We start from the raw sequence: 23,255 nt of genomic DNA, 5'->3' as shown, positions 1-23,255 counted from the left end.
TTTTTTCAAAGTCAAACTAGTAAATAGCTCGGGAAAATGAACGGGGAAGAAACAAGCGAACCAATCCTAAATCCAAAAAAGATTGAAGAATAGAAGAAGGGCCCTTTCAAAAGAGTTAACTAAAAATTTTGAACATTTTGAGAATAAAACCAAAACCCAAAATTTTTATGAAACGGGGACCATAAACTTGGGGGGAAATTTGAAAAGGTTTTTGGGGAAAAAAGAATTAGGGGTCCATTTAACTCCGTGGGGAAGAATTGATCAACCTTTTGAGGCAAATATAGAAAAGTGTTCGCTTGGTCTTATGATAAAATGTGGGCTAAGCAGGAATTGTTTTAAAAAGTTGCCTATTGATCCATCTTGTCCTCCCAAAGAAACAAAAGAAAAAAAATAAAAAATTTTGAGTTTAAAAGTCAAGGAAGGTCTCCAAACAATTTGAGAAAATTAAAATTTACTGGTATCCCCCACCTTAAATGTCTGTCCCAAAAAAGGACGGCAAAGTTAGGGTATCCTTGGGTTATTTGGGGTCTCAACAAGGTAGCCCGAAAAAATTACCCTTTTTCCCTTTCCCAAAAATTCACATACTTATTTGATAAACGTCGGGGGTTTAACCGGCCCTTATTGGTTTTGTGAGGGTACCACCAAAATTTACGGGGGGTTAAAAAATCAAAAACGCAGTCACACCTTTTGGGGGATACTTTTTCGAAAAAAGCCTTTTGGGCCCCGTGCGGGCCACCTATAAAAGGCCATGACTACCATTTTTCCCTCCCCCATTGGGGATTGGGAAATCTAAAAACGATATCATAAAAGATCACGAAAGAGTTTGATCCTTGACGGATTTGAAAAAGTTCTTTGACAAAAATTTAGGGGATATAATTTGAAATTAAATCCCGCAAAGTGGCATTTGTGTTTGGGGGTACTAGGCTTTATTGGAGTGGAGGCTAGGCGGATCCTTCCCAAAGAAAAGGCTATTCGGGGGCCTTCGCCCCAAAAAGGGGTTTAAAAGGGCGGATGAGTTTCCCGGGGTCTCAACTACATTAGCCGGTTCATAGCACAATCGACAAAATGTGAGCCAATAATCAAGTTATTAAGAAAAAATTTTTTAAACAAAGGGCAAGATTGCAACGAGCTTTTGATGAACCAAAAGATTTGTCTAGTCCCCGGGTTTTTGGGGCCTCCGGGGGGAAAGGTTTTTTATTATTTTGTCTTTTAGCGAATGCATTTGGAAGCGTGTTGGGACAACATGGTGAAAAAAGAAAGAAGGGGAGCAAACAAAATACTATTTGAGCAAGAAGGCCCCCTTAGAGGCCCAAAATCTTTTTTTGAACGCACCCGTCAAATTTACTTGGGGCACAAAAGTTAAGACATTACCCCTCGCAAAATACTACTTATCTCATCTCCGGGGTGGATCACTCCCAAATATATCTTTCGGCCCTATCAAAAACAAAGGCAAATTTTCAAGTCCTTGGAATTTTTATATATTTTAACCCCCAAAAGGGTTTTTCAAAGGGGAGGCAAACATCATCTTGCCCAAACATCCCGTAGATGAAGAGCATACCTCTTAAGACTTATTTCCCCCAGAAGAGGGTTTTTTTCCGGAAGTATCCGGGAAGGGAAAATTCCGGGGGGAGAATGTTCTTTATTTGCCCAAAATTCCAAAAGGTTGGCTTGACTTTTTTTTTTAAGGGCGGGGGAAAATTTTCCAATTTAAAAAACTGGGGTTTGTGCACCAATAAATGGCGAGTGAGGCTTGTATTCTTGGGGCCCCGGAAAAGGCCGTTGGTATGAACATACAAAATTATTGGTTATAGGGGATTCCGATTTATTGTTTTAAGTACAAAGGGGAAGGGCCAAAGAACGTGGGAAAATACTTCCCTGATTGGTGAAAGATTGTGTAAAAGATTCCCTCGGGGAATTCAAACATGTCCCAAGGGCTCAAAAAGAGTTCCCGGGGTTTTGGGAACCTTTTCCCCCCTTTATTTAGCCCCGGGCAAGAATTACTGATCCCTTTGGGAACGTGCGCTCCCAAACTGTTTTCCCGTGATTTTTGAACCCGATGGAGAACCTTGGTACTATGACATTAAAAAATATCTCCCAAAGGGGGGAAAACTATCCGAAGGGCAACCTGTTCAAAAGAGAACACTTCGAAGATTAGCAAACCATTTTTCCTAAAAGGAGAAATCCTTTTTAAAAACTCGATTTAGGTTGTAAAAATTTGATGCCAAAAAAGCGGCCCAAATTGATTAAGAAAATTGGGGATAAAACGGGGGACCTCTAGAATGGTTTCACTCTAGCTAAGAAAATTCTCTGAGCCGGCTATTTTCCGGATGACTAGGAAAATTGCCCCCTTCGTTTTTTGCAAAAATGTCACCCAAAGTCGGGTTCAGGGGAAATTTGATTCGAGTCCCCCAAAGAGTTAAATGGGGAAAATTTTTCCCTTTGGGCCTTTTCGGCTTGGGGCAGGATGTCATAGGCCCTTTTCGAGCCACCAAATGGACAAGGGTTTTTTTGGGAGCCATCGACTTCTTCCAAAAGGGAGAACATCCTCGTACAAGTCGGACGAAGGGTTTAGGGTAGACTTTGTTTGAATAACATCATTTGTGATTCGAATTCAGAAAACCCCAAATTAAAGGAAAAGGAGCCCAATCTTAATAAAATGGTCCCATGGGGGATTTAACATTTAAGATTCCCACCCCAAATTTTACCCTTTTTCGACCCGGGTGAAATTTAAAACAACGGCCCAAAAAAAACTTAAAGTTTGCCCCAAGATGGGGTTTCAAACATTGGCCAAAAAATTTCCATTGGCCCTTCTCGGGTTTTCGCACCACCTTGGGCTTCCCTTTTGGAAAAAACGCCTTATCTTTTGGGCTATGGAAAAGGGGGTTTTTTGCCAAAGGGAGATACCTCCCAAAAATTATCCAAGGCCGGGTTGGGATGCCAAGGGGTTTCAAAATCGATATTAACAAGATGCTCATTGACGAAAAAAGGGTGAATGCGGTTTGTCATGGACGGCCCTTTTTCGGAACGAATGGCCCAAACTTTAAAAGAAGGGAAGGCCGAGACAATTCAAACCCGGGGGAAATTTGGGGTTAAACGCATATTCCCCCCCAAAATGAAGCTAAAGGGGAAAAATTTTTGGCCCCCAACGGCAAAAGGGCCCTTTCACGGTTTTACCGAGTACTAACTGGGGGAACCTAATTTTGGGAAAAGGATGGGGAAGTGGGGCGAAAAACTATCTCGGATGCCGTCAAGAATCCATTAGGGGGCCTTTAAATTTTTTTTATATGTAAAAAGTTTTTAAATTTTTTCTATGTAATGAAAACTACATTCCCTCGGGGAAAACGTAGGAAAAACCCCTATCGGGGTTTTGGGCTCTTTAAGATAGAATATTTTTAAAATTTCCATTTGCTTGTATGTTTTGAAAACGCTTGAATGGATGAAGATTTTTGTCCAAACTTTCAAAGGCAAAGGGGAATTCAATAGCTTACCTTTGAAGATTGTCTAAGAGTTTAATAGTAAAATTAAAGATCTTTAGATATTCTTACTTGAAATATACTATGTACATGACATTAATGATGATTACCATTAATATTTTATTTTTATAGATGATATATTTCTTACAAAATATTATTACATAATATTTGAATATGGCTGTTATAGAGAGGTAATTTTACAAAGAGTGTACCGCTATAATAAATGCCACTGCTGTTATAGAGAGAATGTTGTTATAGAGAAGTAAAATATAACATGAAAAATTGGTTCCGAAAAAAATTAGACCGTTATAGAGAAATGTTGTTATAAAAGAATGATAATGTTGTTATAAAAGAATGATAATTATGGAGAGGTTTGACCATAGAATAACTAAATAAATACACTAGCATTGACTCAATTATTAAATGTTATATTCATCCATTTCTCCATTTTTTTTTTTTTATTTTAAAAAATTTGGATCTTGAGTCATTTGTGAATATTATGTTGTTGAGGGGGCAACGTTTCAGGTTGGGAAATAGAGAGATGAGGATTTTGCGCTTTAGAATGCAAGGTTACTCTTCTAATTACGATCGTATCATTTAATTTTAAAAAATGGGTGAATACAGACTTTTATAATTGAATAAAAGAAATGATTATAAAAAAAAATACATTTTGTGTTATTTTCATATCTCTTATGCATAAAAGTAAAAATCTTTTACGAAAGAAACATAAATTAAAAATAATTTTATAAAAGAAACAAAAATATCAAATCATGATGCAACCAACTAATTTTATTCCAATTTATTTCATCAAGTAAACATTATCACATATATAGTCTTCATCATCAAATGAGACATTTTTAACATTCTTGCAAGGTTAAAACTTGCCACCTAAACCATTATCTTCATGATCGATAGAAGAACATACACATGTCCCATCAACACAAACACAATGTGGATACATATTTACACCTTCCATGGATTGACACTGTTTTGTCGTCTTACACGACCTTCGGCTTTCCGCCATATCTGAAAATTACAAAACTGGTTAGCATTTTATGCAAACATAATTTTTGAAGGACCTAAATATATAAATTGCCGGCATGTAACAAGTAAAAGGTGTTCCATGCTAAAACAACCATTTATCAAATGTGAGTTCACTTGCGATTTGAAATATATCGTTAAATAGCTCGTAGCTAAACTATTTTTTCGTTAATTTGTCTTTAATCCATCATTAATTATATAGGATTAGCTACGGTTTATGTTCTTTAGCTACATAACTTATTTGCCGCTAATTCCTAATTTTTGTAATAGTGATTCTGAAACTGTCACTTTGAGGGTAAAGTATTCCGCGCCAAGAGGACTTCATTTTATAGGGCATGAACTTGAAATCTCTAGTTAAAATGGAGCAATACTTATCACTCCACCACAGATTTAACTGATGTTAGAACTAAGATTAATAAATAAATAAATAAAAAAAGGAAAAGAAAAATAGACTGACCGCATGAAACGACCAAGAAAGCAACTACCAAAAACATAGTAATCGAAGCCTTGTTCATCTTGTGTAAAAGAAAATCTTTAAGAAGGTTAAGAGTGATTCTTAGTTCTTAATGTATACATCCTTATATAGTATTTAGTTCATTAAGAACTAGCTAAATATTACTATAATCTTATCTCAAAATAGTAAATGTTTTTCCAAATAATTAAATTTGTTTACTGAGTCAATGAAATATTTTTGGTCTATGTAAGGTTAGTCAAAGAAATATGTCTACATTATAATTTTAGAAGATTTGATGGATCTTCTTATGAGACCCATTAATTATTAGTTTGACTGAATAAGTTAGTTGTTTATAGGGTCATATATCTTTTGTTCTTTTTTGAGACATGTACCTTCAACCTTACCTCAAATATTGTTGGAAAAGAGAAATACAAAATTGAAACTTTTTGGTTACACAAAATAGTTTAATAACTTGATTAATGGGGACAAAATTGAAACAATACTAAATGATCCTATTTGTGCAAATTCCCCATTGATACCAAGTATGGATACTTAGAGCCGGGGGGTGGGCGGGGAGCACACATATTTGATATGGACTCGAACGAACTCAACAATTTTTGTTTAAACGCAGTATTTATAATTAAAAATCTATTAATATATACAAATATTTAATTATACAACAACAATATACCTTGTGTAATTTCATAAGTGGGGACTAAAGAGAGTGCGTACGCAGTCTTATCCCTACCTTGTAAAAGTAGAAAGGTTGTTCCAATATATCCTCGGCTCAAGTAAAACATAACAAAATGAAGTACTGAAAGAAAATATAGTAGCGAAAAAAAACATGCTGAAAATAATGAATAGAACAGTAGCAACAACAAATAATACGATAATAAAAAAAAAAAAAAAAAAAAAACATGTAATAATAAAATCAAAGAATAAGATAGTAGGAGAATAGTAATAACAATATTGATAAGTGAAACTAAACAACACTCGACTATCTATTAACGTTCTACCTTAATTAAAAAAATTGCACGATCTTTAATTTTTTCCCTTCAAATCAAACTTATGCCTAGCAGAACATAAGTTGTTTAAAGGCGCCAGACATAACTTATTTGTTATTGTAAATACGAAAATGTATACCTATGTCCCGCAAAAAAAATATTTTCCTTGGGAGGCAAAAAGTTAAAGACTAGCACAAAATAAGGGCAAAAGTGCGAATGACCCATTAATTATGAACTCAAAAACTTAAAACGAATTATATAATTTGACGACAAATTCAGAATTCATAAACTTGAATCCTAACTTGCCTGCTTAGATCAGAAAAAAAAGAAATAAATAAAGGGCAATTCGCAGGATTGTCCTTCCTTTGGGATGGTCTTTAGTTTTTGCCCCTCAAAATGTTGGTCTTTAATTTTTGCCCTTTGCGTTGCAATCCTGAGCTTCGCGTAGAAATCATGAGGTTCTGGGTTTGAACCACCGCTCAGGCATAAATTAAAAAAAAATCGCAAAGCAAGGATTGGGTCGCATGTATGCCGGACCCGGCATATACTTCTTAACGAATAACTAAAGTTATGCCGGACCCGACATAACTATAAGTTCCGCTATAAGTTATAAGGCAAAGTTTATATGCGCTTAAGGAAAAGTTCCGCCTTAGGGGCATACTTTTAATTATGTCTTAACTAAAAGTCTACCTATATAGGCATAACTAAAAGTATGCCCCGTAAATTGCGAAACTTTTTGTAGGCGCATGGCTAAAAGTTTGTCTTATAAGGCAAAGTCTATGTCTTAAGGAAAAGTTATGTCTTATGGGGCATACTTTTAGTTATGCCTTAACTAAAAGTCTGCCCTATAAGGCATAACTAAACTCTATCTTAAGAAAAAGTTCTGCCGTATGGGCAGATTTTAGTTAAGGCTTAAGTAAAAGTTTGCTCATAAGGCATAAGTATGTCGGGTCCGGCATAACTTTGGTTATTCCTTAACAAGTGTATGTCGGGTCCGGCATACACGCGACCAGTGGCAGAGCCACATAGAGCCGAGGGAGTTCATCCGAACCCCCTCGGCCGAAAAAAATACTATTTTTACAAAGTTAAAATTATTTTTTATGTATATATAGTAGATGTTGAACCCCCTTAGGCTTTTTCGTATGTTTACTTTTTTATATTTTGAACCCCCTCGACGGAAATCCTGGCTCACCACTGCACGCGACCCAAGCCTTGCCTTGCGATTTTTTTTTTTTTTTTTAAATTTATGCCTGAGAGAGGATTCGAACTCAGAACCTCAGGTATAAGGCCATTTTTCAAGCGAAAGGTAAAATTTAAAGACCACAAATACGAGGGACAATATTTAAAGACCACCCCAAAAGAAGGCCAATCTGCGCAATTTTTTTTGATAAATAAAAGGCAGAGAGACCATTGACCGAGGGTCAAATAGAGCCCAAAAGGGTTCATGATTCATGAATCTAGCCGGAAGACCCGACCCGAAATAGACCGAATTCAAACCCACGAACCAAACCCACATCAGGTATTTTTTTTTATCCTTTCTTGATCTTTCTTGATGCTCATAGAATTTCTTTGGTTTTCTATCTATTTGGATTTATGATTTTGTTCATTCTTGATTAGTAACTGTGCATGTAATATTATATTGATTAGTTGAGTATTGATGTTTTTCCTTACCATATTCTTGATTAGTATAGACCTGCTTGAGTTATTTGTGTGATTCTATGATTGAAATGAGATGCAAATCTTTCCCTTTATGGCCTGTTTCATGCTAAATATGTTCACCATAGTTTTGCAAATGTATTCAGATTGACCCACATGCAAAGCCTGAACCTTTAGGGGTTGTTTGGTAGTTGGTTAGAGTTATGCAGGTATTAGTAATACAGGGATCGGATTAGTTATGATGGAATCTATGTATTATTTTATGCAGTGATATATTAGTTACGTAGGGTTTAGTTATTCGTGTATTAGTTATTTCATCTTCTATACTTCATAAAATAGTGGTACATAGATCCCTCTTAACTTGTACATGTACTCCCTCCGTCCCAATTTATGTGATGTAGTTTGACTAGGCACGGAGTTTAAGAAAAAAGGGAACACTTTTGAAACTTATGGTCTGAAACAAGCCGTAAATATTTGTGTGGCTGTAAATCATTTCATTAATCGTAAAAGGGGAAGTTTTAAGTTAAAATTATTTCTAAATATCGAAATATATCATTCTTTTTGGGACACTAAAAAGGAAAGTGTATCACATTAATTGGGATGGAGGGAGTATTAGTTATACAGGTTAGAAATTGCAAACCAAACACCGTATTAGGTGTGTTGAATTTTATTCTCCAAAAATGCACTAGTAAAAAGACATTTTGAAGAGTCCGAGCAACATAGTTTAGGCGTGTTGAATTTTATACGTAGCAAAAGAATGCTACCAAACAAGAATACATGAATAACTTAGCTCCTAACCAACTACCAAATGACCCTTATAGTCTTAGTTTTGTGATGTAGGAAGTATTGAGAGGATATCTTTTTATCGCCCCCAGGAACTTGGTCTAGTGGTAAGAGCAGCTAGTAATGTGTGGGTTAGGCGTACATCACGTGTTCAAACCCTTCCCCAGGCTTTGCCTGGTAGTGTTAAGTGGGGGAGGGAGGCTGTTATCCACCGCTTACAGGCCTCAGGAATATATCGGCTATATAAAAAAATAAAAAAAAGAGACAGGATATCTTAATCAGTGTTACTATTAAGATCCATTGCTTAGTCAACAAAAATCTAACAGGGAAAAAACTGCAGTTATATAACCAAAAATCTTACAGGGCAAGTAGGCAACTACTTTACCTTTTGGGATCGCTTGCAATAGTGCAGCATTTCTTGTGTTTCTATGGTTAGTTGACTGCCTGATTTTGTTTTCTACTCCAATTCATTTTCTTCTTAATCTAGAAATTGTAAGGGATGGTCTCTTCTCATCCAAATTGCAACAATTTTTGTTGCTTCATCCTTTTCTTTACTTTCCTTCTGAACGCTTTAGTAGTGTTTTTCATCCTTGCAATTGATCATTTGACTTGAGAATACTGAGCTTTATTCATCTCCATTAATGTATCAATCAATCTGGTTGGAGGGCCAGGAGAACTCTTATCTTAGGAGGTCCAAATCAGTCTAGTCAATATACTTCTACCCTGCAGCCCCAATAAGGTTTCTTAAACATAACACACCAACATCTGTGTTGGAAGTGGGTACATCTCAATGAAAATGGATGAATGATAAGCATGGTGTGTAGTTCACTTGAATCTCACATTCTGATGCAGAGAATTCTATGAAGCGATCTAAGGATCCTTTTGAAGCTGCTTTTGAGGAGCAGGATGCCTCACCCCCTGAATCCCCTGTTGGCACTGACGAGAATGAAGGCCAAGACCAAGCTGCAGGTGATGATGTTAATACCGGTTCTCGTGAAAAGCCTTCAACATCTAAAGCTGCATCAGTCTCTGTTGGTACTGCTGGCCCAATTAGCAAGCCCAAAGAGGAAGATGAAGAAGAAGAGGAAGAAAACATGGATGTGCAGTTAGGAAAACTCTCATCAAGTAGTGATCCTGACAAACTGGCAAAGATGCAGTAAGTTTTGGCAATTTAAGTTTCAAATTCCTTGAACTCTTTTTTGTTTTAAAGATTTTATTCATAGAGAATTGTCAAGATTGTATGGTATTATCCTGTTCTGTGATAGCTTTTGTTGGTGGTTGGACCTGCCTACTAATCACTTTGCCTACAATAATAATAAATAATAAATTGACATTTTGTATGAGCATTGTTAAGTGAGGGCAATTAGGGGAAGTAACTAATTTAGCTGGTATTGGAGAAACCATATAGTGGTCAGGCCAATAAAAATGGAATAGTACATCGCAGTTATATATATAGGTGTTATGTTAAAGTTTTTCATCTGCACCTCCTTGTTATGTAAGCTCCAATTTATATGATTTGCTCTCCTATGCACAGCAGTTCTCTACCTGGTAATAATAGTGTTTCTATGACACTTCAAGAAAGGAGGTAGACATTTGGCTTCAGAAAGTCTTGTGTTTGTGGCTCTTTGTTGTCAAACTTTGTTTGCTAGCTATTTTCTGTTCCTTTCAAATAAGTGAAAGCAAAACCGGAGACCATATTATTTGTTTTTTCTCTGCTTCAAAAGACATTTTCAAAATATTCCTTGTTGTGCAAACCCGAAATGTATCTTGTTCAGTAGCAGTTCTGAGCTCATGGTTGCTTTCTAGATCTAATTAGATGCTCTCTGCAGAGGCAGCGGCCTACACCATAGCTACCTCAGTCCCATTAGTGTGTTGCTGTGTAAATCGGTTATTTATTGCCACACTCAATAACTATTAGGTTCAATTTGGTATCTTTTTTCTTTCAGGTCCATCTTATCCCAATTTACAGAGGAGCAAATGAGTAGATATGAATCTTTTCGGAGATCTGGATTTCAGAAATCCAACATGAAGCGGGTATGTTTTGCCATCCTCCCCATTTTATCGTCCCTTTTTCCCTCTTTTTGCATGCTCTGCAAATGATCTGTATTATTCTACAGAAACCACGATAGATGATGTCAGAGTTGTTTTCTCCTCTCCTGTAGCTTGTCTGTGTGTTGGTTGCCTTATCATGTGTGTTGCCTTTTGTTTGTTTGAGCTGGGGAAGGGAGTTGGACTAAAAGAGTTATACTGAGATATGAAGTGATCCTGTGGCCTTCTAATCAATATGGTCCGGCCCTTGACTGTGCCCTGTGCATAGTCGGATCTTAGTGAACTGGCTGTCCTTTTCAAGAAACGGAATATAGAGAACAGACTAGTGTTTGAGGTAGAACCTCATACTATGTAAGCCACATCAATTTCTTTATATTCATCTACGATACTCGCAAAATATTTGCGTCTGACACTCGCAAATTTCCTAATATAGTAAGTTTCTCCCACTTTCCTGCTATGAAGACATATTTTGAAAATTGTCTCACATGCAGTCTCATGCTAGTTTTGGTTTGGTTTGCTTATAGTTAATAGGACTTTTTATCTGGGATTTTTTCTGTCTCTAACATTTTGCCCATTTAACCAAATAGTGTTGTCTTTCAGTAAGAACATAATGTCAGAACAAGAACATGATAGCAAATTGTTGAAAATACATGTGGGCAGAATAATCTTTGTTCTCTTATTATGACCTTGTGGACATTGAGATGTTTAGTTGTCATATCTTATACTTTCCATGCATCATTTAATATCATTTGCTTGAGTTGATGACCTTGTTACATGATATTGACCAATCCCTAACATTTAGCCCATTGGAGCAGTCTTTCGTCTTCCATTACACACATGTAATGTCAGAATTGATCTTCTCAATAAACATGCAATTGTCAGATAATTGAGAATGAAGCCAAATCTTTGTGAATATATTTGGGAAATATATGGACCTTGTTCAAGCCTCAGGGCCATTGAGATGTTTGCTTTTTCAGTTTGATAATTTGTTGTGCATAAGTTAGTTTCTGTCATGACTCTTCTTCTGTGTTGTCGATGCAGTTGCTGTCCAGCATCACAGGAAGTGCAAAGATATCTATTCCTATGACAATTGTGGTGTCTGGGATATCAAAAATGTTTGTTGGCGAGCTTATTGAAACAGGTCCATAGACATATCAACTTTATATAAGATAATTGATGAAGCAAAAGTTTTATCCTTTATTTGGAAATAATGCAGATGAATTGTTTTTGGAATGATTTTAATCAGCTTCTTTTCTTAGACACTAGTGCACAGCTTCGAAATACTTTGCCAAACTCTGTCATCAGTTTCTGATCAATTAGGAATTAAAAGCCTAAGAGGAATACTGTCCATTATTGAGCGTGTTGGTTAAAATTCGTTTGGAACGTTTTACCCCCTTAAAATTACAAAGAATGGCACTAAAATGTCTTCTATGTACTCACACATCGCATGGTAATGGAAGAGTGATATGCCAATTAAGCACCTGCCGACATGTCTGAAATCACACTTGATGTGTCTGACTGGTTTAGGAAGCTTGGAACTACAACTAGGGAAAACGAGGACTTTTAAGCAATTAAAATAAAATGGCTCTCCTCTCCCTTCTTCAAAAGATCGATAGACTGAATGTTTTGATGAACTATGTTTAACCAATTTCCAGTCTAATTATACAGTGCATAGTTGTTAATACCTGAAATAATGCTTTTACTACGTGGGAGTTGAGTTAACAGAAAGGGTACTTGGTGCCAATCTTTAGTGTTTCTAGATGGAAATGTCCTCAGTTAAGGAAAGTTGAAGGGCCTATACTGCATTGATTTTGTCTAATCAATCATGTGCTCAATCATCTTACCATTCATTTTGCAGCTAAAATGGTGATGGCAGAGAGAAAAGATACAGGACCAATCAGGCCATGTCACATAAGAGAAGCATATAGAAGGCTAAAACTTGAAGGCAAGATTCCGAAAAAAACAGTGCCAAGGCTTTTCCAATAGCGGACGTGAAAGCAACCTGTAGTTTTATTTCAGGTTCATTGTCCTCCTTTTGCTTACAAGTCCTTTGATGTGCCTGTGTTGAATTGTCACAAATCTTTAATTTTTTTGCACTTTCAGGTCAAGTAAACATTGGTAGTCACAAAGTTGTCACGGTGCTGCTGACACTTTTGCACTGCCCTATTATATGTAGGGTTAGCTTGTTTATTTAATCACCTAATCAGAGGAAAGTGTTTAACATTTGTGAAAATATCCGTACTTCCCCTAACCTGGAACTGAAAATGTGGGAAGGAGAATGTTACCTTCTCAAAAGAAAAAAAATGTGGTAAGGAGAATAAAAAGCTCGCAACATCTTGGATATTTAATTACAGCATCATTGTTTTTGTAGGCAGAGCTTGATGGTTGTGTCATGTGTGCATGTAAGAGATGATTGGAGGTCTGGAAGAACCACATGTCTATTTAGTCACTGTCTAGTAAATTAGTTTCTGTATAAACTACTACTAATACTTGCAACGTGTGAGACTTGGTATCATCCATGGTTGAGTTTGTTGACCAATAGTGAATTTTTCAATGCACTCTGGACGAAAGAGAAAATATGGAGTGACGGACAACAATACTCCTTCATCCACCATGATGTGTGGAGGCGGCAAAATGGACCAAAACTTTGTAGAGTAGAAAAGGAATTCAAAAGACAATTTAGAGCAGTTTGGTTGTTCTTCTCTCTGATTTTCACTGTGGGAATTGGCTTTCATTTTCAAATCATTATTCACATGCTCCAAGGTTTTATAATGTTTCTCATCCTGTGTTTCCCGTTATCTCAGATTTGTAGCAGCCAGCCACTTCCTTAGCAGAAAGGCGTACGATGCACTTGTAAATCGATGAAGTTTTTAGGTTTTCTTCAGCCCAATATTTACCTTTACAAGGTGAAGTTTTGGCTCTTCTTTGAGATGCTGGGTTTCGTTCGGAGAAGTTAAATTTTAGAGCATTCAGCCGCCATGAGAAGAGAGTTCTCACCTTGACTTGACGATTGGCAGGATGAAGACCCGGAACAAGTGCAACCAACTTAGTTGTATAGTTTATATATAGTGTTGTATATTGAGTATCAGCTGTTGCTTTCATTTTTCCCTTTTCTGAAGGGGAGCATACATAGCATACATGAAATTATCAAAAATAGTAGAAAATGATAGAATGTCAAGAAGAGATGGTTAATGGCCAAATCTTTAACCAATTGGACAAATATAAAGTTCAATCGGTCTGATGCATCAATTTGGTAGTATATAAATCAGATTGTTTGAGTAACTGTTTGGTATTAACTTGGAACAAGTCACAGAAATCAAATATTTTCTATCAAATAGCTATGATATGATATGGGGGTGGCTGAAATTATTCTTACAGTAATGAGGATTATGAGAGCTGATAAGAGAATAAATACTTTTAGATCTTTCCAATAGGTATGGTAAAGTTCAATCATTTGAAAAGTGTATACTTCAATGGATTTTTATAAAAAATCCATGACACGTATTATCCGCTATGATATAATGGGCCTAATGAATTTATCTCTTGATTTGGATCAATTTAGATCAGTTTTAAAGCAAAAATGTGTTGGTGTAATATCGAAGCAAGTTTTGATTTGTCAGGATTTGCAAACAATTATACTAAAGTTATGATACAACTTATATTAGATACCTGACGATGCGTCACGACTTAGTGGTAAGGCACCCATAAAATTTTCAAGAACTTTTGATGATAAGTCAACTTATGTACAATTACTTCCAAAGTTATGACACAAACTTGAACTAAAGTCCTGACGATCTTTTGAAGCTTGTGGCAACTGACAAGACAAATCTTTTGAAGTATACACATGAATCATGATATGTCTTTGTGTAAGTTTGACTTTTCATGGATGCGTCAAACTTCTTGTACCACTGTCTTAGTACCTGCTTTAATCCATAAAGACTTTTATTCAATTTGCACACCATGTGTTTCTTTTCTGATACTTAAATCCTTCTAGCTGCTCCATATAAATCTCCTCTTCCAAATCTCCATAAGAAATGTAGTTTCACGTCCAATTGCTCCATTTCAAGATCCAGGCTAGCTGCTAAGCTCAAAATGGTTCGAATAGCAGTCATTTTGACAAGTGAGAAAATTTCGTCAAAATCAATACCTTTCTTCTGTTCAAAGCCTTTTACTACCAATCGAGCTTTATATCTGACCAGCTTGCCATTTTCATCTTTTTTGAGTTTGAAGACCCACTTGCATTTAAGTAGTCTTTTACCCTTTGGAAGTTTAACCAGCTTGTATGTGTCATTTTTCTGTAGAGATTCCATCTCTTCTTGCATGGCTTTCATCCACTGGCCTTCTTCTTCTTCTTCTTCTTCTTCTTCTTCTTCCTCGTCCTCCTCTTGAGTAGGGGCACTCAACTTGCTCGGCATAATTATCAAGTTGCTCCCCCTGCTCGATAGTCTCACCAGGTTGCTCCCCCTTGCAGCAACCTCGCCAGTCGTACTATCTGCGCTCCTGGGATGGTTAGAAGGAATGGTAACAAAGTTAGGGACCATACCATTCTTGGCCTTCTCTGACATATCATCTGCAGTTCCAACTTCACTTTCTCGGAAGACTACGTCTCTACTTCTGATGACCTTCTTCTTTACAAGATCACAAGTCCAGACCGAACTCTTTATCTCCATATCCGATGAATATCGGGGAACATATTTGTCATCCAGCTTTGTTCTCAGCAGTACGTGCAAAAGCTACGCAACCGAACACTTTCATATGCGAGTTGCGCTTAGCCGGTCCAAACTCTTTCCGGGATGTCAAAATCCAATGGATCGATGGACTCACAGTGACCGGAGTGAACGAAGATGCAGTTCGCTATTTCACCCCAAAACATAAAATATTTGAAACATTGGTTATATTTTTAAGAAGGTTTAATTAAGTTGTTATTTGTTTTCAACCGGATCGTAAAAAATATTTTTCAATCGATTCCGAATATTGATTCTAGATATATATATGTCTCGATCATACAACAATTTTCAATCTCTTATGAATTATCATATTTAATTAATTATTCAGATTTATGCTTTCGATCGATGCTAACAAGTTTTTAATCCTCACAAGTGTAAGACTGATGAAGATTGCGATCCTAACAAGTGTGATCTTCCGCTTTTGTTTTGTCGTCATGGCGAATGTGTATGTAGTGATGCCAAAACATACTCTGCTGATCAACAAGGCAGTGACCTTGGTCGCAAAATTAACTTGTAGGATTTTTCCTCGTTGTTAAAGCTATTGGAGTTTGTTCATGTGAATCTAATGCCTAATTATTGGCTTATGAAAATTATTACTTTGTTTTAAGGATTATCATATCGGATTATGATTTCATTCTAATTTTATACTTATAAATAAATAAAGTTAAAGTATACGATCCCGAGGAAATAAAACAACTAGTCTAATGGGATTTAGAGTAATAATCAGATATACTATATTCAATTTTTAAATATTCAAACATCAGGAAGTTAACATTAAAATAAAAACTATCATCACTTAGCCATAATTAAATGATAAATATCAACAAAGACATGATTCTTTCTAAATACCGAGCGATGGATAAGTTGGCATTCCTAAGTTTGTCTAAAACAAAATATTCGTAGATTATAATCAATTATGATTAAGATTAAAATTGAGATAAATAATTTACCTTTTATATAGGATAGACAATCCCATGATTTTAGTATAACTTTAATCTTAATTTTAGCTATTGCTAATACCACCAATTAAATATATGAAGTAAACGAATCCCAAATTTGTCCTCATCCCTTGAACCAAACGACACCTAAAAGAAATTCAATTCGAGTACACAACTACACATATGCCGTGAATTACTCCAAATCTCCAATTAAATTGCAGGTATGAGAAATTGCTGCTTATTTTGGCTCTGCAGAAAAATTACCTTTCTAATGGTTCACTAAATTTCCTCTTTATAATATGAACGTTATAAAATTATTTTCTATAATAGCATAGTTATTAAACTAATTATTTGTAACATTAAAGTTATAAGTTTTTGTGACAATAAAGTTACTAAATTATGTGTTAGTTGTCCAAAAACACAAATTAATGGGATGTCAAATTTTGGATGCCGAAAAATGATATGCCATTATCATATCATCATTTCTTCACTGTGTACTTGTCACGTAAGAATTTTTTTATTTAAAAATTTGACATTATCATAATCTATACTCCAAACTCGAAAAATTAACAAAACATTATAATTAAAAGAAACAAGAAAGAAAAAGCACTTCCACATGAATGAAAGATTTTCGGTTATCGCCGATGACTAGAGAGTAGATATAATTTCAACCTCGTCCCAACTGACATTCTAAAATGTCAAAATGTGGAGACTTGTGAGATTATATTAAGAAGGCTTCATCTTTCATACTATCATATTTAATAGGCGTTTGGATGTGCGATTTTATCTCATGAGAGGAAATCAGCGTTTAGACATGCGATTTCATCTCGGATTTCTCTGATTTCATCTCATGAGATGAAATCCCAAATCATCCAAAAAGGCATGATTTGGGATTTGAAATCATGATTTCAAAAAATATAAATGTAAAAATTTGACCCATACGTTTACATATTTTGTAAAAAAAGACTCATAAGTTGGTAGATATATTTACCAATCATGTTTACCAGCCATTTGTATTAAATATTAATCTGCAAGTTGGTAAAATATATTTACCAATCATGTTTACCATTTGGGAGGATTATATTAAAGAGTAGTTACATTACTATTCATGTTAAATTTTCCTTTTTATTGAGTTAAAGTTTGATCAATTGATGTTGTATTTTTTAGAAAGGCCTTCTAGTAGCGTATTAATTTTATTATGAACTATGATTTACTCATTTGATAAAATTGTATAAGAATTGGGAAAATTTTGATGATTTTCACAACTTGTGGGGTTTTTATGTTTATAAAAAAAAAACTGCAACTTAAGAAATCTAAATTGTATGTCCAAACATGATTTCATCTCATGAGATGAAATCATGTCCAAACGGCTCCTTAATGATATTCCCAGCAACAACGTCAGATTCCGAATGCAACTCTAATAGTACTGGGGTGAATTGAAGGCCTTACTATCCACATCCTTACTTCCATAGTTTCTAAAATAAATTATATACAAATATTTTTAGAATATATTTTCTACTTATTTATAAATATCAGAGATATCCAAGATAAGGCGTAAGTGACCCCCGAGAGTATAAGATGCGCAGGCGAGGCCGAGATGGTTCTATACGGAATGAGGCATCGTTACCCCGAAAGTGCGAGGTGTGAGACAGGTTGACTGCATGCTCAGGAGAGGCAGAGGTAGGCCGAAGAAGTATTGGGGAGAGGTGATTAGACAGGACATGGCGCAGCTTTCGCTTACCGAGGACATGACCTTCGACAGGAAAGGCTGGAGGGCTCACATTGTGGCAGTAGTTAGTAGGTAGTCCCGCTTATCCTTTTGTACTATTAGTCGCAGTTTTGCTCTTTAGTTTCCTGTCTTATGATTTGTGCTACTATCTGTTGTTTCTTGTACTTCACTTAGCTAATTTATCTGTGGTAGCTACTGCTCCTTTTTTTTTCAGACTGTTTTATCATGGCTTTTTCGCTTTCGTTATTTTAATTTTCATACAACTTTGAATCGCTTGTCATTATCTGACCTTTTTTGCTACATTTTCTCGTAAGCCGAGGGTCTACTGGAGACAACCTCTTTACCTTGTTGTTATTATTATTTTTTTTTTTTTTTGTAACTAACATGATTTTATTAATCACCAAAGTAAGCATTTACATAGCCACACAACCAGGAAACACACCCGGCTATCTCAAAAAAAAAAAACACCAAAGTGACTCCTAACTTTACGAGGTGAAGAAAACTAGTCACCTTATGAAAAGGGAGTCATGTTTCTTCACCACAGGTAGTAAACAAGAAAACTAATACAAACTCCAAACTACAACTTAGAAAGTCAATCCCTGTATCAAGGATCTAATACCAGGTGATGCCCTGACATTACATATGAAAGCCACCTCCTTTGCGATCCCCTCCACTGTTCTCTCTTTGTGCTAGAAAATTCTCTAATTTCGCTCTATCCAAATAGCATGTATCACTTCAACATAAACAAGTTTAAAGATAGCAGCAGCTTGAGATCTTTCTTTAGCTCGTTGTATTGCCCAGGCCAGATGTTGATCCTAACTACTTGCTGAATATTCTTTGTCTTTAGAGCCAAAGCAACACCCTATCCCATAACCTTCTAGCAAACCCACAATACACAAGTAGATGATCTTTGGTTTCTAATGGTGCATTTACGTAACACACATTCGCTTTAACTTAATGCCCCAACCTAGAAGGCTTTGTCACATCGGTAAGTAACCTTCCTACAAGTGAAGCTGTTACGGTGAACATAGCTTTAGCTCTAGCAAAGATCATTCTTGAACATAAAACACTTCAAGGAACTCTCCTTTGTGGTTCGTTAAGCTGTAAATACATATGTACGATGAAACTCTTGCCTTGTACATTATTTCATTGATATGCACTAAAGTTATGTTCCGCTTAATGTTTTTTCAATACCAACTAGCCTTGAGAATGAATAGAAATTGGTCAATGCCGCCTTTTATGTAATATATATACCAATTTAATCCACAATATGTATCTGCTTCTCGGCGGCAGTCCCAATAGGATTTAGTTAATGCAGCTCTATTCTAAATTTTCAAATTTATTAGGTTCAACCCACCAACACACTTAGGGGAACAAACCCTGTCCCAAGCAACCAAAGCCTTCTTTGTTATAGAGTTTGTGCCAGACCAAATGTACTTCCTGCAATGAGCTTCAATTAGCTTTATTACCTTAGCAGGTATCTGGAAAAGGTGTGACCAATAAGCTTGTATACCAAAGAGGACAGACTGGACTAATTGTGTTCTACCAGCATAAGACAACTGTTTAGCAGTCCAAGATGAAATTCTGGCCACCATTTTATCAATCAGAGGTTGCCATTGGATGATGGACAGTTTTTTGGTGGCCAAAGGGACACCTAAATATTTGAAAGGCAATTCTCCCTGTCCAAACCCCAACTAACTTGATATCACCACTCTATTCTGCAATGTGACCCCTCCAAAATAACTGAGCTCTTGTCCATATTAGCTTGCAAAGCAGAGGCAGTAGAAAATTGAAGGAAATTGTTTTGAAGGCAAGATACTGCATTTAGGTCACCTCTAGCAAACAAGAGCAAATCATCTGTAAATCTAAGGTGGGTAATACCAAGTTTGGCACATTTAGGATGGTATTTAAACTCTTTCTTCTCTTTTAACAAGTTCAAGCTTCTACTTAAATATTCCATGGCCAGTACAAATAGGAAAGGAGATATAGGGTCTCCTTGCCTGAGCCCTTTAGCAGCATCAAATGGTTCTTGGCATGGTTCTCTATTAACCAGTATTGAGTAGTTGGCTATTTTAACACAAGTCATGATCCACTTGGAGAACTTAGCTGGGAAACCAATACCCTCCATTACTTGCTCAAGAAAGACCCATTCAACAGAATCATAGGCCTTCTGTAAATCTACTTTAATCATGCATTTGGGAGAAATATGTTTCCTTATATACCCCTTGACCAGTTCATGTGCCAGTATAACATTATCAGCTATTTTCCTACCAGGTACAAAACCAGCTTAAGTATCACATATGATAGTAGGAATAACAGCTTGTAGCCTTGCTGCCAAAATCTTTGAAATGATCTTATAGAAGACTGAACAACATGCAATAGGTCTGTATTCTCTGATGGTAGTAGGATTTGAAGTCTTTGGTATCAAGGTGATGGCTGTGCAGTTGATAGCTTTGTAAAGCTTGCCAGTATAAAAGAAATTTTTAACAGCCTCAACTACATCTTTCTTGATGAAAGGCCAGGCTCTCTTAAAGAAGCGTGCATTGTAGCCATCAACCCCAGGCGCCTTATCCTCTCCAATAGCCCATAAACCTTCAGTAACCTCCTTTTTTGTGATTTCAGCACATAGAGCCAATTTTTGATCATAGGTCAGTTGAGGACCCTTGGCCATAACCACTCTACTAACTGCAGGAAGTGATGTAGCAGCAGAACCCATCAGACCCTTATAAAATTTGAAAATTTCATCTTGATCTCATTAGGGTTAGTAAGCTTAACCCCATCGATGTGATGAGTTCTTGGATGCATTTTTTGTGACTCCTTTCTTTCATTACAGCAGTGAAATACTTGGTATTAGAATCCTCTAATTTCATCCCTGTTACGCTAGACTTCTGTTTCATAATACTTTTTTCAATGAGTGACCACTTCTCAAGTTGCATTAATGTATTTTCTCCTAATTCAGTAGTTGGTCAGAGGACTGCATAGCTATAGATTCTTGTACCACCTTTAGTTCATACCTAGCCTTTTCAATTTTCTGGCTAACTCCTTTGAACTCTTCAACATTCAGCTTCTTGAATAGTAGTCTGAGGCTCTTGAGTTTGGCCCAAATAGATCTCATGATGTCACCATCCTGGTTCTTCTTCCAAATAGATTTTACAAGAGGAACAAAACCTTCATGATCAGCCCAGACATTGAAGAACCTAAATGGAACTTTAGGAACCCATCTAGACTCGTTAATCTTGAATAACATAGGAGAATGATCAGAAATTGCAGGAAGATCATACTCTGTATACAAATATCCCCATTGTAGCATATATAGATCATTGCCAAAAGCCCTATCCAGTCTGCTTTAATTCTATCTACTCCATGTTGTCTATTGGTCCATGTATAGTAGTCCCCCTAGTTCATTAAGAAGTAAGTTGTGAACACAATCAGCAAAATCCTTAACTTCCCCTAGGGCTAAAGGACTACCAAACAACCTATCTTGGGTGTATAACATTGCATTAAAATCTCCACAAACAAGTCATGGGATGTTTGCATTCTGGGCTAAGATTGCTAAATCATCCCATAAGGATTTCCTTTGAGCAGCAATGTTGTATCCATACACTATAGTCAGTAAGCACTCAAAACTTTGACCTCTCTGATGAACCTTAGCATGAGTAAACTGAGCCTCAGTTTGAATAACAGTAACATTGTAAGCTTCAGGATACCACATCAGCTATACGCTACCATTGGGCATTAAGGTAGTTATAATGCACTTCCCACTTAGGAGCAATCAACTTCATCACTTTGATAGCTTTAAACTCTTTAACTCTTGTTTCTAGGAGACCAACTAATTTAATATGCTTCAGTTGAACATAAGTTTTCAACTCCTTTTGTTTATACCTCTTGTTGATCCCCTTAATATTCCACACCAACCAAGTCATAGAGAGTGGGAAATTGGCACCTCTTTAGCTAGAGGGGATGGTCCAGTTGGTCTTTGTGGTCTCAAATTCACTAAATTCACTGAAGTACTCTTTTGCCTTCCAGATCCAACAACAAGTTCTGGGAACTCTATTAGATAATCCGGACTTAGGGGACTAGCACTACAACTAGCTTTAGTTAGCCCAGGTTGAACTCCATCCTGGCCCTTCAATGGAGATTTCTGTGAACCTAAAGTACTAATCTCAGTACTATTAGCTGAGGGAATAACTGCTGAATCAGTAGAAGTAGAATCCCCTGTTTTTATATTATCTCCTAATATCTCCACTGGTTGTTGCACACCTTCAGGTTCCTTAGCTTTCCACACATGTTGGACCTGTTTGTTAGCTTGAGGGGCTTGCTGGTTAGCTTGAAAGGCTCTTCTAGCTCTCCTCCTCCTTCTAGGTTGTTCATAATGTTATTCAGTTATAACAGGCTGAGGCTGGCAAATGTGGCCAATTCTCTGGTAACTTTCATAGAATTCAGGCTTCCAATCATAGGCAATGTCCTGTTCAAAAGTTCTACCATCAGGGGCTCCAACATTGATCACTGATGGCAAAGGTTTTGTGATATTTGCTTGAATTAACATCCTAGCATAGGATATCCTTGTCTGCTTAGTAGTACATCCATCAGCATATAATGGGGTGCCTATAGCACTTCCAATCCTACTCAAGGCATTACTACTCCAACAGCTCATAGGGAGATTGGGAAAAGTGACCCATAGAGGTATCTCAGTAAAAAATTCAGTGTTCAACTAAAAAAAAAAAGGGGTCCATGGTTTCAAAACAGGGGTCTATTGTTTGATATCATCTTTGTCTTGAAATTTAACAACATTGTAACCCTCTTCGTGATAGAATATAGCAGGGTCAGCAACAGAGGATCATGTTTGAGTGATAAATCGACGTATATAGTTATAACCTGGTGTTTCTCCTATCACATATACAATCAGTGTACTACTCAATTTCTCAGTTTCTCTATCATAATCATCTTTTAAGTGCATACCACCGCTCCATTGATAATTTACGGTGGAATATATTCAAGAGTCATACCATTAGCAGCACTTTGATTTCCAGCAAAGAGTTTAGCCCGGGGTTTTGGTTCTGTTACCTTATATACTGCTCTTGGCTCTGGAACAGTAGAATTCTCTTGTCTCTGACCCGTTCCTTGCACAGAAATAGATGTTGAAGTCGCCATGATAACTATTGGGTTCGATAGAGTTGTTGCCGCTAGCTGGAGTGTCCTCGCAACACCAGCGACACTAAGCGATTTTGCTATTTCACTCAACGCCGCCTTCGTACCACTTAAAGACCCAAGATCCACCGAATGATTTTGTATTAGTGGAGGAGGTGGGGTTTCACCTGTCTTCGATTCTCCACTTCAATCGGACCTGAGCTACCCACTTCAGGTTGATCCTTCCTTGGGCGTCCTCGCCCTCTTCTTTGCC

General features: G+C 36.6%; 2 protein-coding genes and 1 long non-coding RNA gene across 6 annotated transcripts; 1 reads left to right on the top strand and 2 right to left on the bottom strand.

Moving 5' to 3' along the window:
- Nucleotides 1–4,244: 4,244 nt before the first annotated feature.
- On the bottom strand, nucleotides 4,245–5,122 carry LOC132066778 (uncharacterized). Its single transcript, XR_009416937.1, has 2 exons — nucleotides 4,972–5,122; nucleotides 4,245–4,499 (listed from the first exon to the last, which is right to left on the bottom strand). It is a non-coding gene; the product is annotated as an uncharacterized LOC132066778 (long non-coding RNA).
- Nucleotides 5,123–7,333: 2,211 nt separating this feature from the next.
- On the top strand, nucleotides 7,334–13,756 carry LOC132067781 (transcription initiation factor TFIID subunit 11-like). 4 transcript variants are annotated; one of them, XR_009417230.1, is made up of 7 exons: nucleotides 7,334–7,491; nucleotides 9,264–9,567; nucleotides 10,358–10,445; nucleotides 11,502–11,601; nucleotides 12,319–12,479; nucleotides 12,832–13,152; nucleotides 13,265–13,756. XR_009417230.1 is itself a non-coding variant. In XM_059461104.1 (6 exons), the coding sequence occupies exons 2-5, from the start codon at nucleotides 9,272–9,274 to the stop codon at nucleotides 12,444–12,446; spliced, it is 612 nt and encodes a 203-aa protein (XP_059317087.1). In that variant the 5' UTR covers nucleotides 7,334–7,491; nucleotides 9,264–9,271; the 3' UTR covers nucleotides 12,447–12,479; nucleotides 13,265–13,756. The 4 variants fall into 4 exon arrangements, 2 of the variants coding, with proteins under 2 accessions (XP_059317087.1, XP_059317088.1); XR_009417229.1 differs by lacking the exon at nucleotides 12,832–13,152 and adding an exon at nucleotides 12,564–12,768; XM_059461104.1 differs by lacking the exon at nucleotides 12,832–13,152.
- A 5,803-nt stretch (nucleotides 13,757–19,559) lies between these two features.
- Nucleotides 19,560–20,045, bottom strand: LOC132066211 (secreted RxLR effector protein 78-like). Its single transcript, XM_059459566.1, has one exon. The coding sequence runs from the start codon at nucleotides 20,043–20,045 to the stop codon at nucleotides 19,560–19,562; it is 486 nt and encodes a 161-aa protein (XP_059315549.1).
- Nucleotides 20,046–23,255: the final 3,210 nt, after the last annotated feature.

Source organism: Lycium ferocissimum, chromosome 8 (genome assembly GCF_029784015.1).
Source record: "Lycium ferocissimum isolate CSIRO_LF1 chromosome 8, AGI_CSIRO_Lferr_CH_V1, whole genome shotgun sequence".
Taxonomy (NCBI): Eukaryota; Viridiplantae; Streptophyta; class Magnoliopsida; order Solanales; family Solanaceae; genus Lycium; species Lycium ferocissimum.
This window is presented reverse-complemented; position numbering and strand designations above follow the sequence as displayed.